At 40.9% G+C, this 15,711-nt stretch overlaps 1 protein-coding gene across 4 annotated transcripts in view; it reads right to left on the reverse strand.

Moving 5' to 3' along the window:
- Positions 1–202: 202 nt before the first annotated feature.
- LOC104366817 (collagen alpha-1(XV) chain) overlaps positions 203–15,711 on the reverse strand; it is a 153,369-nt gene continuing 137,860 nt past the window's right edge. For 3 of the 4 annotated variants that reach the window (XM_032998883.2, XM_032998882.2, XM_032998880.2), the window contains 8 exons: positions 14,508–14,652; positions 9,870–9,934; positions 7,965–8,093; positions 7,738–7,797; positions 6,285–6,344; positions 4,826–5,011; positions 3,511–3,626; positions 203–3,180 (listed from right to left, as the gene is read on the reverse strand). In XM_032998883.2, the coding sequence (XP_032854774.2) occupies positions 2,964–3,180; positions 3,511–3,626; positions 4,826–5,011; positions 6,285–6,344; positions 7,738–7,797; positions 7,965–8,093; positions 9,870–9,934; positions 14,508–14,652 (978 nt within the window). In that variant the 3' untranslated portion in view covers positions 203–2,963. The remainder of the gene's footprint in view (positions 3,181–3,510; positions 3,627–4,825; positions 5,012–6,284; positions 6,345–7,737; positions 7,798–7,964; positions 8,094–9,869; positions 9,935–14,507; positions 14,653–15,711) is intronic. The other variant, XM_032998881.2, reaches the window with a different exon arrangement.

Genomic DNA, 15,711 nt, shown 5'->3' on the forward strand with positions numbered 1-15,711 from the left:
TTTTAATGGGGAACTGGTTCTTCTGCAGAAGAGCAAACCCCACTGTGGATTCTTCTTGATTTAAAGGAAACTTCTGTTGTTATAGCTTGTGCCTATAATTCGTATAAAGACAAAGCTATGAGCTTGATTTCTGGAAATACTCATTCCAATAGCTGAAATGAATCTGCTGTATTTTATTCATCAACCAGCCTGGGAGTTCTGATGGTTTATAAGATTTTAATCTCCTCTGTATTTACAGTGCATTAACTTCTTCATTTTAAAGTGCATCAAAGCTTCAAAACAAATGGATTCTTTCAGCCAGAGCCTTCCTCTTAAAGACAGAAGGCTATTATTTTCCTCATACTCTGATTTCATTCATGCAGACTGCTACATAGGTTTCTAAGTGCAGTTATGCTTTTCAACCTTGCTCTGGTGCTCGTTTTAGTGATTCATTTGCTTTATACACAGTTCCTTACCTGAATTAGCAAATGTCCTTCCTTGAGTGCACATGGCCTATGGATTGGAATCATGCTGAAAAGAAGTATTCTGCTTTTATAGGGAAAGCTAATTTATTTTTAAGTACCGGGCTATTTTTTTCTGTCATGTCCTCGATGAATCTTACTGTTTCTCTTCAGTTATACTAGGGAGTATAAAGGGCCTCACTGGCTCTGGTTAAAATGACAAAAAGTGTTCTTTCCAAGGAAACCCTCATCTTTCTAACAGATCTGTCGTGCTGTTCTCTGGTAAGGTGTATCCCTTGCCGGCGTGTGCCCTTCGCACCACTGCAGCCCAGACCACGCACGGTTCATGCTCTGTACTAAGTTGAAGGCTGTGCAATAAATTCCTGCAGCCTGCAGATTAACGTTAGAGGTGGGAAGCAACCACGGAGAGTCCTGTAACATCTCGCTGATGATGCTTAACCAATTCAGTTCCCTGCTAAGCTCTAGCAGCTATTCAGGATCCAGAGAGGGGTTAGCCCTGTGAGAGGACGGGCACAAACAGAATTCCGGCGGCGTTTTTGCCGGGCCTGACTTAAACGCTAGTTCAGTATCTCCCCCAAACCGCGTGCTGCTTTTCAGTCTTCTCTCCATCCCCTCCACACAGCTCTTCCGTGTGATCCCACCTTCCCCCCCCCTCGTGTCCCTGCAGTTATAGGCACAGAAATCGCCAGCCCCCCGGCTGCATGGAAGAGCGAGGGCTGGGGATGGTGGCTGGGGGGTGACTGGCTGCGAGCGTAAACCCCGCCGGCCGTGCCTCGGCCGAGCTGGGGGTCTGCCAGCAGTTACAGGATTACAGGGAGGTAGTTCCTGCTGGAAGCACGTAAAAGCATTTTATTTTCCCCCTCGAACCTTATGTGACTCGGAGTGAAACTCTGCTGTACGTACGCAACTCCTCCCACTGTGTGAACTGAAGGAATTTGACATGTCGCAAGAGCGCTCAGCATTTTAGGGAAATGGGCTATAAATGAGCGCAGTGAATTCTTGTACATACATTTTAAATATAATATAAACTGGTTTTGCCACATTGCCATCTTGTGATAATGGAGTCATGAGTTTTCAAAGAAAAAAAAAAAAGAAGATATGATGCAGCTGACCCTGGGAAATAAGCTTTTATAGTAAATTGGAAAAAGAAAGCTGGATTTCACAATATTATGCTATATAATTGTATGAGTTTAGTAGAGTAAGTGTGGTTTGTTTTTCTCTTTTGAAGGTCACAATCTAGTAATCTAATACTCTATTTGTCATCAAATGAGCACAGACTGTAGATTAAATCATAAAAAATGATAATGTGGAGTTTGGCCTCCATAGTTACTGCCTGATAAAATATAAGTAAATATGTTGTTCAAAGTATGCAGTAGGCAAGTATATAGGCAAAAGACTTCAGATATTATAGTGATACTGCTTGCAAAGAATGTTAGCACTTACTGATAATTCCTATTGTTGCTGATGTTAATTTATATTAACAATTCTTTAATTATGTGAATGCGAGAAGGGTAAATTCACAAAAAGGAAAATCACTTTACATATAACTTAGTGGGATAACAATGTCTAGAACCTATTTTAAAGAAATCAAGACAGACATCTTTCATTCAGCAGTCTGCCACAACAGGAAATGACTTCCTCTAATACGTAATGAAATAAATAAAGGTCAGATGGTTCATTTGTCTGCATTTACTTTGCACAGTTCTACCAGTAAAACAGGATGTTTTCTATTAACATTGCTCCAGGTTTCCTGGTAACGATAGCACCAAAATAAGGACCAGATTTTGTCGAGGTGAAATTCACTCCTCCTGCATAAAGCCCTACGCCTAGAATCTGCAAAGAAAAAAGCTGAAGTAAGATGTGGAAGCTGCTAAACTTATGTGTAAGCACCAGGCTGCGATCTGTACAAGCTTACAGGAGCTAGGTACTCAGCTTCCACTGAAACCCAGAGGAGGGGAGCACCTTGGTTCTTAAAGCTTTTTGAAAATTCCAGCCCTGTAAGATGTAAGTCTCCCGTTATTTGCTCAGGGACAGTGTGTCTGTATACATATATATGAGTAGTGCCTTGGGTATTCAAAATCTAGGCCGGTGAAAAGGAGAGCATGGAGCGGGCAGCTTCTCAACGGTGAAGCAGCAGCCGCCGTGCCGAGCCATACGGTTTATGAGGCAGGCAGCTGGGGCTTCCTCATAGCCCACGCACGACTTGTGCCCTGTAAGTGATCTTCAGCTCAGCCAGAAAGACAAGGGGGCTGTGCGTTAGCTGTTGGCAAACTTTGAACCGTGTGGGGTTCAAGCGGAGGGAAGGGCTTTAAGTCAGCCGCATGGGCACTGGCTGTTCCACCTAACTGGAATGTGGTTTGTGTTGAGGTATGTTTTCTTTGGCTAATTTTTTTCCTGAAATGTGCAATTACAAAAAATAAAATATTTACATCATTTCAGATGAAATTTCAGTGTCAGCTTTTTCTGCCGTAAAATGGAATATTCCTATGTGCAACAGGTGAATTATTTTCCTTGGGGATCAGATACAAAACTGTTTTCAATACAGAGAACAATGAACTGATTACTACAGCTATAAACTTTCTGATCAAGAAGTTTCCCTGTCTTCAGTGGTGATGCTTGTCCTGTAGCTCCCATATCAGCTGTGTGCCAGGCTTCACAGTAGCTGCTAACCAGTCGGATCCCATTTGTAGTTGAACCGTGCCATATTATTTTTTGAGGCCTGAAAGGTAATGTTGAGAAGTTATTTCCTGAAAAAGTCTCTTTTTTGCTTTATTCAACTGCACACCTATATGTGTGGTGACCTGTATTTTTGCTTTCCTTCTGCTTGAAGCAAACAGCGCGTAGGGAAAGATGAAGACAGAAAGGAGAGGAAGAAAAGGAAAACACAAGGTGATTTCCCATTCTCAGGCTATCAGAAACTGAAAAGAAAGATGGCATAAGGAAAGGGAGAAATTTTTGTCACATTTCTTGTAGCCCAAGATACTGATACTGGTACTAGCTGGTAAAAATAAATGTAATGTAAAACTTATAAATGGTAATGTAAACTCACCAAGATGGATCAGTCATGACGTTCCTCCCATCAAAGGAATATATTGGAACATGAATGTTGAATTGTCCACCATTTCCATTAAATATAGATTCCCAGTTATTGAAAAGTATTTCTCCCTGTTAAAATTTCAAAGCCACTTTTACAAACAAACCAAATCCAAACCGCATCTCATACCTGGCTTTTATAGACTTATCTGTACATCTAAATTCTTATCTGCATTTAAGAACACTTATGATTCCAGCTTTCACATCAGTTTCTGCATGATGCTCCTGGACAAACTCGTCTCATCTATCTTCTCTGTGCTAATAGCTCTCTGATCCACACATTTGCCTCACAGTTGTGTCTCTGTTCTATTGTCACTCCAAATATTCAGCTTGATCATCCCCATTTCCGCTGTCCTTTTCTCCTAACTCTCTAAAGGTTTGTTTGAAAATTTGCTTATAACTACTGTAGTCACAGAGAAAACACAGAGATAATTTGTACTGGACCTTTTGCCGAGGTCACAATTTTGTGAAAAGTGTTGCCAATGTTCAAGGCAAAAGCTTTGCATCGGTCTACCTCTCAAACTGCTTTTGAGTTTTTCCATCAAAGTTGAAACATCCTTGTCTTTACAAATTTGTCTCCAAGGCTCCGTATTTGCATACACTTCGGCGTAGCATCTGCTCAGCACGTTCCAAGCATCACGTGCTATTCCTGTAGGTTTCTTTTGGCCGTTTGCTCTGGGAGCCAGCCAGTTCTACAGAGACATGGTTTGTTTTCCTCAGTTTTAGAGTGTGTCTGTTTATGTGAGACCACAAAATGACTCATGCTCTAGACTCTCCTCTCAGTTTCATTGGGGTAAATCCAGCATCGCTCCTAAGCACCGAATTTGCCTTTATCTTTAGAAATGAGAAAAATAGGTATTTTAGCCTCATATACTCTGTGATCATACTAGAAAGTAGAACATAATAGCTATCTTTGAGAAATGAGGATGCACTTTCTCTGCTGTTATAAAAGGTATCCAGAAAGCTGAACATCATACTGTTGCTTTGTCAGCTGTCTGCCCGAAGTAGCTTGTTCTCATGGCTTTATTTCTACTATGAGCCTTAGGATATTGAAAAAAAGCAACCCTTGAAAATGCAAAGGAAATGTGAGACAGTCTGTAACCCTTTATTACTACTTTTTTGTTTCTTGAACCTTACTCTGAAATATGAAGCAAAGCTACTTCTTTATAAAATGCAGTTTGAGTTGAAACTTTCTGCTTTTTCCATTTTCCAAGATTCTGGAGCACCTACAGCCTATCCAAGTATAACAGGTACTAAGCGCTCATTTTTACCTTAAGATTGACTATTGGTAAATTGTATCGGTCTGTTTTTCTGACAACTGTGGCCAAATCTTGCAAATGTGATGAGAGGAAGGCTCTATAGGTAGATGTCAAGCCTGCTAGTTGGGCTTGTTGGAAACACTGAAAATCTGCTCGCATGTCACCAGAAAATGGTAAGTTTAGAGCCGCCAGATGCAGCTGGAAGAAAAAAAAAGAAGAAAAGCCACAATTTTTTTTTTAAAGTTTGTAGTACTAGGAAGACATATATTGGAAACAAACTAGACCTGCCCCCCCCTCCTCCTACTGGCACATGAACTAGTACCTTCCATACCAGGTATGAAAGTTATTTGATAACATTACATTTCTTAAACCTATGAGACCCATAGTAGAAATACCTATTTATCTTTGAACATTAAGGAAACCATGAAGATTATATACTCCTAATAAATAAAATTATTTAAAAAGCAGCTAATATTTTTAAGCAGAAGTCTTGGAGTTATCACATAAACAAAATCCCAAATCCTACAAACATGGAACTAAGTAGTAAGAAGAGACCATGTACTGTTTAAAAATTCACTGTCATAAACCACAAGAAGTAGCATGCTTAAATCAAACTACAGATGCAAGAACTAATCCACTTTTACCTATCTATCTGTCTATCTATCTATCTATCCATCTATCTATCTATCTATCTATCTATCTATCTATCTATCTATCTATCCATCCATCCATCCATCCATCCATCCATCTATCTATCATCTATCAATCTATCTATCTATCATCTATCTATCTATCTATCTATCTATCTATCTATCTATCTATCTATCTATCTATCTATCTATCTATCTATCTATCTATCTATCTATCTATCTATCTATCTATCTATCTAATCTATCTATCTATCTATCTATCTATCTATCTATCTATCTATCTATCTATCTATCTATCTATCTATCTATCTACCTTCCTATTTATCTTGGTTGATTTCTTTTTAGCTATAACTCAGTTACCTTTCTTTCTTTGTCTAAATATTTTAAAGTATTATAAATGAAGGCTTAGATTTAAAGGTGTCTATCTAAAACAAACAGTGCCATGAAGATAGAAAATATTCTAATGAATATTTCAATTATTTAATTGTAACACTATTGTTAACTTAAAAATTACTGTGTGTTGTAGGCACAATCAGTAAGTGAAGAGATATTCCTAATTCAGAATCAGGATTTTTTTTTTTTTTTTTTTTTTTTTTTTTTTGCTTTGAGATAGGAAAGGGCCTGGGATGATGAAAATAGATCTGGAGGACAGAATTTAAAATTGTCTCTGAGATGTCTAAACAAGTTAAAGAAGGGTTTCTGTAAATTTCTAAAGTAAAATCTGTGAATTTGAAGAGGGAATATCACAAATTTCCCTCAAGATGCAAACTGTCATATTTCAAACCACAGGTATGCAGTTGCAATACAGATCCCATACTTACTGCTGGTTTCCCATTGTTCATATTTGATATCGGACTCAGTGCCGGAAGAGACTGAAATCCCTGTTATTGCAACACATGCAAACAGATATGTTAAACATGTTAAATCAGAATGTTAGTCACTCAATAATTTTCTAAATAAAACAGAGGTTGAACACTGGATAATCTGATACTGTCCTGCCTCTGAAAAATAAACCTGAACCTTGTAGCCAGGACACTTTAGCTACATAACATCAGTCTGGTGTGTCCCATAAATGTGTGTTTGAAAGCTGTGATGCCAGAGCAGCTTTGCCAGCCCCGAGCGTACCCACCCGCGGTGCTCTGCTGGAGCCGGGGCCGGAGGCGGATCGCGCTGGGAGTGCTGCATGGAAGCTGCCTGCTCTGGGCGGGAGCAGAAGACTCGTTCAGGCAAATTAAAACGGAAAAGGCGAGGAGGATGTGGAAACAGAAAATGTAGTGGGTGGGAATATTTCTCAAGGCCTCGGTGACTCCCTCTCCTGAACAATTGGCATGTAGAGACTAGAAGGTCGATGATCTTTAGAGCTGTTTCAGGAACAGCAAAATTTTCTTCTCTAGTTATGGCAAGTATGAGTAACAAGCCACTGACTGTACCAGTTGGGAAACTCGTGTGGTGTCAGCTGGAGACTGCAAACAATTTCTTATAACATGAGGTCTAGACATTATCCCAGTGTGCTAAATGCACTTCTCTCTGACCTTCTCTAACATTTCTTTATTTCTTTCCGGCCATCTTCCTTCTCACTGCTCCTTGAGCTCTCATGCCCTTTCATTACCTTAGCAATCAGATCAATTAACCTGTCATCAACGAGACTGTTCTCTATCCCCTTCTCCATTTCTTGGTTTTCATCCTCCTGTGACTTTTCGGGACAGACAGCATGTTCACATGCAGGTTGGTACAATAACTTGCGGAATGGGGTCAGGTACAAACTAACAACGAGGATTTAGAACAGACCTCAGCACGCTGTGGGCTATGATACATGCAGGTGATGATGACGTACCCTGAATACAGGCCTATAATCTTTTAAAGAAAACCTGCTTTTCAGAAACACTTTCTTGAATTTCCTTGAAATAGGCTAGCTCTTAACATGACTGACTTCAGTTTTACAAAAGGAAATACTGTGGGTTTTATTTAGTTTTTTGTTTGTTTGTTTGAGTTGTTTTTTTCTTTTTCTGTTTTGTTTGTAGGCAGCCTGCTTTGTTCTGCTTTTTGTAGATGCTGCTTTGTAGTGTTTGGAGTCTCAGAAGATAATGGAAACAGATGACTGGCTGGTGTGAACTAATTTGCAAGCTTATGCAGTGGTAGGATGCTTATTTTGAACTGACAAGTCTCAGTGGAAAATCGTGTTGCGCAGAGATCTGTCTGCAACTTCTGCCAAGTGTATCACCTGGTTTTGCACATTTAGACTCAGTTTTTCACAGTCCAATATTTTGTACTTACATGGCTTGATAGGGCTGGAGGAGGAAGGCTGTCAGCAGGGATAGGAATTAGCTCACCAAGCTGAAAGAACCCAAAAGGAAAAGCAAACAAAAACATATCAGCAGGAGCTTCTGAACTAAAAAAAGGAATCTTTGCACCCATACTTCTCCACCCCTGTAAAAAATGTCTGCAACAACTCCACTTGCAGTAAGGGAGTTGGGAAAGATTAGGTTGTAGTGCAATAGTACCTGCAATTTTCTCCATCCATTTCGAACACGGATAAAAACCTCACTGGTCTCACTCAGGTAGATTAGCGTACCTTCTGCTACCAAATGAACTTTTTCCAACATACCCTCGATGTTTTTGAATGTTGTAACCTGTCAAGTAGGAAAAATGAAACACGCATCATCAGACACACAAAATGTTTTGCAAGTTAAATAGTTAAATTGAAGTCTCATTTGAACACATGAATGTCAAGGCTTCTTCCGCAGTAAATGGTCATAAAGTCAGTTTTACGTAATTTCTTACAAAAAGCTTCAGTAACATGAATATCTTGCTACTTTGGCATATTAGCATCATCATACTGTGGATTGTAGTAGAACTACACCAATAGTTAATTTTGCACAGAGTGAAGATCATTGCATCTCTACAATTTAGCACACTAGATCAAATTGGCAGAGTTCAGAAGAGATTTGATAAGGCTTATAAATATCACACACAATTCCAGACACATTTGCTTCTGTTGTATTTTTCTTAGTGTTGTTGTGATCTCTTTTCTTTAAGGGTGTTTTCTTCCACCCCTTTTGTTATGTTTCTGAATGCTGCCTGCCGGTTTACACAGCAAGTATTTTTCAGTTTCTCTTTTATAGATCATCAGGAGGCTTAAACTGATGTCTGCCAGATATGGACATTGCACCTATTACCTCTGTCTTTGTCATCTGAAGATAAGAACACAGTCCTGAGAGGGGCTGCTTCTACAGTCTGTTTGATAATTGTAGTTAGTGTAAAATCAGATGCAAGTTTCTTGACAGTGTCATTTCTTGAAACTTGGGTGTCATTTCTTTCTCATTTCTTCAGTGTCAGAAGGCATATTAATGCTTTATGAATCATGCAGACCCTACTATGGATTTGCATATTGTTTTTTAATGTTGGTTTTGACCTAAGTGGGCTTGGACCTCCTATCTAAGACTGTAGCTCCCAGACTGTAACTACAGTCCTCTACCCTGGAGCAGCAGTCTCTGAACATCTGTTTCTCCCCAGATCTGTAATCATTGTCAGGTCCTGAATTTCTATGAGAAGAAGCAGTTAGCTGAGGTGACACTATGGTGGGAAGGCATTAAGAAAATTACACTCAGATTCTTGTTAGTTCATTCGATATGATGTAGATGATCTGAAAGTCTGCTCCTTTATTAATGTATTCTCAAATGATTGCCAAAGATATCCAGCAAATTTGCTTTTCTGTCATAATGTGAGAGTGTGGAAAAGGAAAAAAATGGCAATGAACCTCCTCTGCTAGCTCAAATAATTTTTTTTTTTTCAGAAACTACAAATATTTAATTTAGAAATTAACAAGACAGAAGCCTTAGCTGTCATTTTTACTGCAATGATATCTGGAATATGATTCTGATTTGATTCATGCAGTAAGGAAACAAATTTATATGTATTCTCTGTCACAACAATTTTTAGATGTGCTAGGGAAATCTAGAGTTTTCTTCTTAGCATCAAATGACTTATATTCCTGAGTTTTAATCCAGTAATGTAAAGTGGGTGTTTTGTTTTTTTTTTTTTTTTCATGGAAACTGGGCATTCAGTAGTTATTCTAGTATCTCACCATGCTAAGTTTCCACACTCTTTCAGAGACATTGCTTCGAACATGGAATAAGCACTTTTCCATTATTTTAGCATTCCATCAATCTTTGCATTTGTTTGAATAGGATATTACTAAAAAGACATTGGACAGGCTTCTCTTCTCACCACTATTCCCAGCTATGTGGATTCCCTGCTGACAAATCTTGAGGTTCAGAAAACCAGGAAACATTCTACTAAATAAAAACACAGGATGGAGCTTTCCCTCCTCTCTCAGTGCTACCAATGAATAACAAAAGATTTGAAACAGGGTTTCAATGGCAAACTTCCTTATTTTGCTGTCTTACCAGATTCCTGGTTGCAGGTGACCCTGGCTCTCCAGGAGGACCTGGTGGCCCAGGCATCGCAGCTGCTAAAATAAAACAAGCATATAATACACATTGAGGGTCACCTTTTTTGAGAAAGAAGGTGAGTGACATAAAGAAAGGACTTAGTGGTGGTGTCTAGGAATAGTGGGAGCCTTAAATAGCCATAGGCCTTACATAGTCAAGTTCTGAATAGCTGTGTTCAAACAGAAAATGCATTCTAAAGATTTTTTAAAAGCAGTGGTGAAACTTAGTCTTTTCTCTGTTACTTGGGAGGTTAAGGTCAACAGATTGCAATCTGTTGTAGATACTCTGCAAATGAAGAACCAGATCCACTTAAATTGACCATAGTGTTCTTCTGCTAGCTGTTAATGATGTGCATATGAAAGAGGAAGAGCTTTCAGCTCTTGCCCATATAGGCTTTGAGGGACTCACCATTTCTTTTGCTGTAGAAGTAAACAAAAATTAACTTTTTCGTAGGTAAAAATTAATAGGTGTAAGCTCAGCTTATGTTTCAAAGCAACAGACAATTTTCCAGTGGTGTGAACTTGAACTTCTAAGTCTGCAGTCCACAATATCTAGTACCTAGTACCTGTCTCTACTCCCAAATTGAATTTCACCTTCAGCTGAAAGTCCCTGCTTTCTGGAGTGAAAACTCCTTTCCTTTAAGGAAGGAAAGAAGGAAAGATATGGAAGACTGAATGCAAGCATCTTATGAAAACGCATATCAAGATAACCGAAATTTGCACATGGACGCTGCTGAGCATTGCGGTGTGTCCCAGCTGGGCTCTGCAGCTGAGATCTGGGCAGACCTTGTATTAACTATAAGTAGAAACTCCTTCTACAGAGGAAAAGAAAGATGCAAAGTAGGGGGTAATAAAACAGGTCCAGGTGTATCCAGGAGAGTACATCAGTATGCTGCTGGGGGGGAATATAAAAGGCTCAGTAAGAAATCTGATTAGGAACAGAAAGGCATGATGAGAGCTGGTATGACTTGGAAGGAAGAGATCTAATAGTTGGTGGATAGTTGTCAGACTACCTGAGCATGGGGACGTCTAGCATGTCCTAGCGTGCTGGTGAATCTGGAGTGTGAAACATCCACAAAGAACTGCAAGGTCCAGCTCCTAACCACTCCGCAATGCTTACCTTGCTGGGCACTTGAAAATGGTGTTCAGCTGCTCTTAGCTGTGCAAATAGCACCATAAACCCAAATATGGACAGAACTGATCCCCAAAAGCGAAGCAGAAATGGTGGAATGTAGGAATATTCTCTGAAACCACCCTTTGGAGAAATTTTGGTAAGCACACCTGGTAGCCCTTCCCACAATAACCAGAGTGTACTCCTCCATGGCTTGCTGGATACAGCAACTAAACGGACTGAAGGAGAGTAACAGCAGATAAGCTAAAGGAGCGTACCTTCTGCCTTTGTAATTTTCAAAGGAATCAGGATCACAGTGATCTTCAGTGAAAGTGGAGCTATAAATTCCCCTCACCCCCACAAATGCATTCAATGAAGAAAAAGTATTGGCTATCTTCTCTTTTATTGTATCTTTCCACTCTGAAGTAGTTTGATAGTCAGAATGCAGGATTGAGAGATATGTTTTTAAAATATAGTTTGAGCCATTGAAGAGTCAGTAAAGGCTAACCCTGAGAGCACTGCTGCATTCCAGAGCTTGTGTTTTACTGATCTGCAATTTGAATTAGGAGGCTGCAGTTATGCATCAATAAAGCAAGTTATAGTCTTCAAAAATGTTTGTTTTTGTGAAACCTGGAGAAGCCTTGAAATCACCTTTTACAAATTGAAGAATCTATGGCTCTGAAGCATTTACAAGGATCCTCCAGAGTAGTTCTTTCATGTCAATGTCAGGGGAAAGAGGTTCAGTTCTCAGAAGTGTTCAGGGCTATTTATCTTCAGATAAGCCATTCCTCTTTTCCTGTATTACAGTACGTGAGCCCCATATTGCAATCAGAGCTTTAACAGAGATAACTGTGCCTTGAAGTTAGGAAATAAATAAACATCTGTGTTCATAATGTTTAGTAAAATGGACATCTATCAGTGTGCCGTGTAAAGAAGTTTCTTACAAAGCAAAGAGGAGAATGTGTAGGAGGATGATGAAAACTAATGGCAGAGAGGATAAGCGAAAGTATAAGGATGGAATACTAAAAATAATTTGGTTTGTATGACTGGGTCTGTTAGCTAATATTCAGAACTGCTTGATAGAGATTACACAGGAAAAGGCCTGAAAGCCTTTATGGACTTTCTGGATGCTGAGGATCTGTCCATATTATGATGATCAGAGGCTAATTCAGATACAGGCCTATGTTCCAACATTGAGCATATTAAGGATTTCTTCTTTCTGAAATAGTTTTCAGAGGATGAACACTTCTGATAGACACTCAATTAATGATATTTACTGGATAACAGATTGGTAGTCTCACCTTGTCCCTGGGCAGCTGTATAAAGCAGTCTGACCAGGTTCAAGAAATACCTGGAGAGAACAAATTTGAGACAGAGAGGTGTGCTCCCCAAACTAGCATACTGGAGGCACAGGTCTTGTGGGGAAACTGACTGATTGTTAGTTCTCAGAAAGAGAGATCTCTATATTACCTAGACCTGCCCAAATTTTAGGCAGGACAGATCTGCATTATAGCCTCTCTATTCAGTTAACAATTCCCTTTCTGTTAGTATGCCATCTTCAGTTGAGATTAAGGAATGATTTGCTCTGATTTCACTTGGCTGGATTCCCATGCTGGCCACAGTTCCCAGAGGGAGGAGTCGGTCACTCACTCAGGCGGAACTGTCGAGTAACGTCGGAGGGGCCCAGGACCCCATCCACCAGAACCTAATGTAAGGGCTGGACATTAACAGTATGAGCCTTGTCACTAGTAGACCTGTGACCCAGGAGAAGTCAAAAGCACAAATGTCTTGAACAGTGACACTTGATTTATAGACACATATTCCCTTTGATGAAAGTTTGAAATAATCCACCTGAAGCTCCAGTGCCACCTGGTTTGCAAAGTTCCTCCCTTGATGTGATTATTTGTGGCACATTTAACTCCTTTTCTAATCCAATAAATCGAAAATCATTAAAGGTAGAGTAACCAACCCTCCCAGAGTTTTGCTTCTATTCAGTATTTGCATAGCAACTAGCTTTTAGAAGCAGTTCTCCAGCAGTTTTATTCTAGACCTAAACTTTACTGTGGGTACTGCCTTTATATTATAGAATCATTTAGGTTGGAAAAGACCTGTAAAATCATCAAGTCCAACTGTTAACCTAACACTGCCAAGTCCACCCTGAAACCCTGTCCTTAAGCACCACACTGACACATCTTTTAAATCCCTCCAGGGATGGTGACACCATCACCTCCCTGGGCAGCCTGTTCCAATGTTTGGCAACCCTTTCAGTGAAGAAATTTTTCCCAATATCCAATCTAAACCTCCCCTGACACAACTTTAGGCTGTTTCCTCTTGTTCTATCACTTGTTACTTGGGAGAAGAGACCAACCCCGACCTTGCTACAGCCTCCTTTCAGGTTGTTAGAGAGAGCGATCAGGTCTCCCCTCAGCCTCCTTCTCTCCAGGCTGAACCCCCCCAGTTCCCTCAGCTGCTTCTCATGAGACTTGTGCTCTGGACACTTCACCAGCCTTGTTGCCCTTTTTCAGTCAAACTCCAGAACCTCAGTGTCTTGCAGTGAGGGACCCAAAACTGAACCCAGTATTCGAGGTGCAGCCTCACCAGTGCCGAGTGCAGGGGGATGATCCCTGCCCTAGTCCTGCTGGCCGCACTATTGCTGATACAAGCCAGGATGCCACTGGCCTTGGCCACCTGGGCACACTGCTGGCTCACATTCAGCCACCTGTTAACCAATAGCCCCCCAGGTCCTTTTCCACCAGGCGACTTTCCATTCGCTCTTCCCCAAGCCTGTAGGGTTGTGTGGGGTTGTTGTGACCCAAGTGCAGGACCTGGCACTGAGCCTTGGGGAACCTCACACAGTCGGCCTCGGCCCATTGATCCAACCTGTCCAGAGCCCTCTGTAGAGCCTTCCTGCCCCCAAGCAGATCAACACTCCTGCCCAACTTGCTGTTGTCTGCAAATGTACTGAGGGTGCACTCGATCCCCTTCTCCAGATCACCGATAAAGATATTAAACAGAACTGGCCCCAGTACTGAGCCCTGGGGAACACCACTTGTGACTGGCCGCCAACTATATTTAAATCCATTCACGACAAGAGAAGCATCTTGGCCCACATTAACATCTTCCCAAATGTAGCCAGCTGCTCAGTTTGATAGATTTTGCAAAGTTCTTAAGGCAGCCTGTCTCCGTTATGTAAACTCCTCACAGACACGGTAAGGTTTTTCATGCAGTAGCGCTCTCATGGAACTAGTCAATGAAAACTGTTTGCAGAGTAATTTTCCCTTTTGTGCTCCCAGTTCCAACTCACCCCACTGGAGAAATCAGTGGAGGGCAGGAGGAGAAAGGGGAGCAACCTGACTCGGGTGTCCAGAGTGGGCGGGCAGAGGGAAGAAGAGGTGTGTAAAGGAAGCGGCCGCCTGTGTGGGGGTGTGGGTGCATGCCTATGCACTTGCATATACAGTGAAAAGCAAAATCACACCTTCTCACCTGAGCCATATATTGCAGGAGGTCCTGGTGGGCCTGGTGGGCCAGGTGGGCCAGGAGGTCCAATTTTTCCATAACCCGGTAAGCCAGGTAGGCCAGGTAACCCCGGAGGTCCTCTGGGTCCCACTAGTGAATCCCCTTTTGGTCCCTATGAGTGATAAACAGTATTACTTTGAGTGTATCAGTTTCACTGCTGCAGGGCCTTCATCTCTGATGGAAATGTTTTCTAAATCACTGTCACCACACCACTGTTTAGACATGAGTCTGTAGGTATTTTTCTTCAAGGAGGCATGGATATTAATGGAAAATGAAATATTTGATCATATACTAAACTAAATTCAATAATTTAAGTTTCAGAAAACTTTCTGGAAGTCCTCACACCTATTCCTGAGTAGCTGATATCTGCAAAACTCTAGACAATACTTTCAAGAGTCCTGGATCTCAACTCTGATCGTGCTGAGACTACTTGCTTTGATGTGCTTATAAGGTAAGTTTGTCTGAAGGTACACGGTGGAAAGCTTTAACATAAAATGTGTCTATACAAGGTCTTGTGCATAGAGAGACATTCGTCTCATTCATCTCATGATGAATGTGGTCTTCTCACTCCTGTGATAAAATGCCAGCTCATACCCCTTGAGCTCTCCAGCTGCCATTCTTCCAGATCAAAAAGGCTCAATTTCTCTACATTTTCAGTTTAGCAATGTGTCCTCAGCCTCAGTGAGGAGGGCTTGTGCTCCCTGTGCTCAAACTGGCCTGCGTACATGGAAGAGTTTTTGGACCCTGGACTAGGAGTGCTCAGTCTCTGGTGGATCTCAGCTCTGCCATCCAACTCCTTCTTGCCAGTGGCACAATTTCTAAACACTGAGATGGTTCTCAGCGACTTGGAATAGCACCAGGGGGATTTCTGAAGGTGTGCTTGCTAACCTAACGCTTTGTCCTCAGCTGTGACCCACCCATTCATGCTCCTTGGTGCAGAACATAACAATAGAGTAATGCAATCCACGCATTTGTTGCTAGATCTCAGGAATAAACTAGTTTCCAAAGAATTAGTGCATTTGACTCCAAAGCAGTTGTGGTGGACATTACCAGAACGTAAAACAAGCAGGTAGAGATTAGACAGTACTAGAATTTTACAGGAATGATCCAGATGGGTACACACTGGAATTTTAATCAATTTTTTTGGATTACTGGTGTAGAAAATAAGATC

This window comes from Tyto alba, unplaced genomic scaffold, assembly GCF_018691265.1.
Source record: "Tyto alba isolate M040663 unplaced genomic scaffold, T.alba_DEE_v4.0 Super-Scaffold_48, whole genome shotgun sequence".
In the NCBI taxonomy this organism is placed as follows: Eukaryota; Metazoa; Chordata; class Aves; order Strigiformes; family Tytonidae; genus Tyto; species Tyto alba.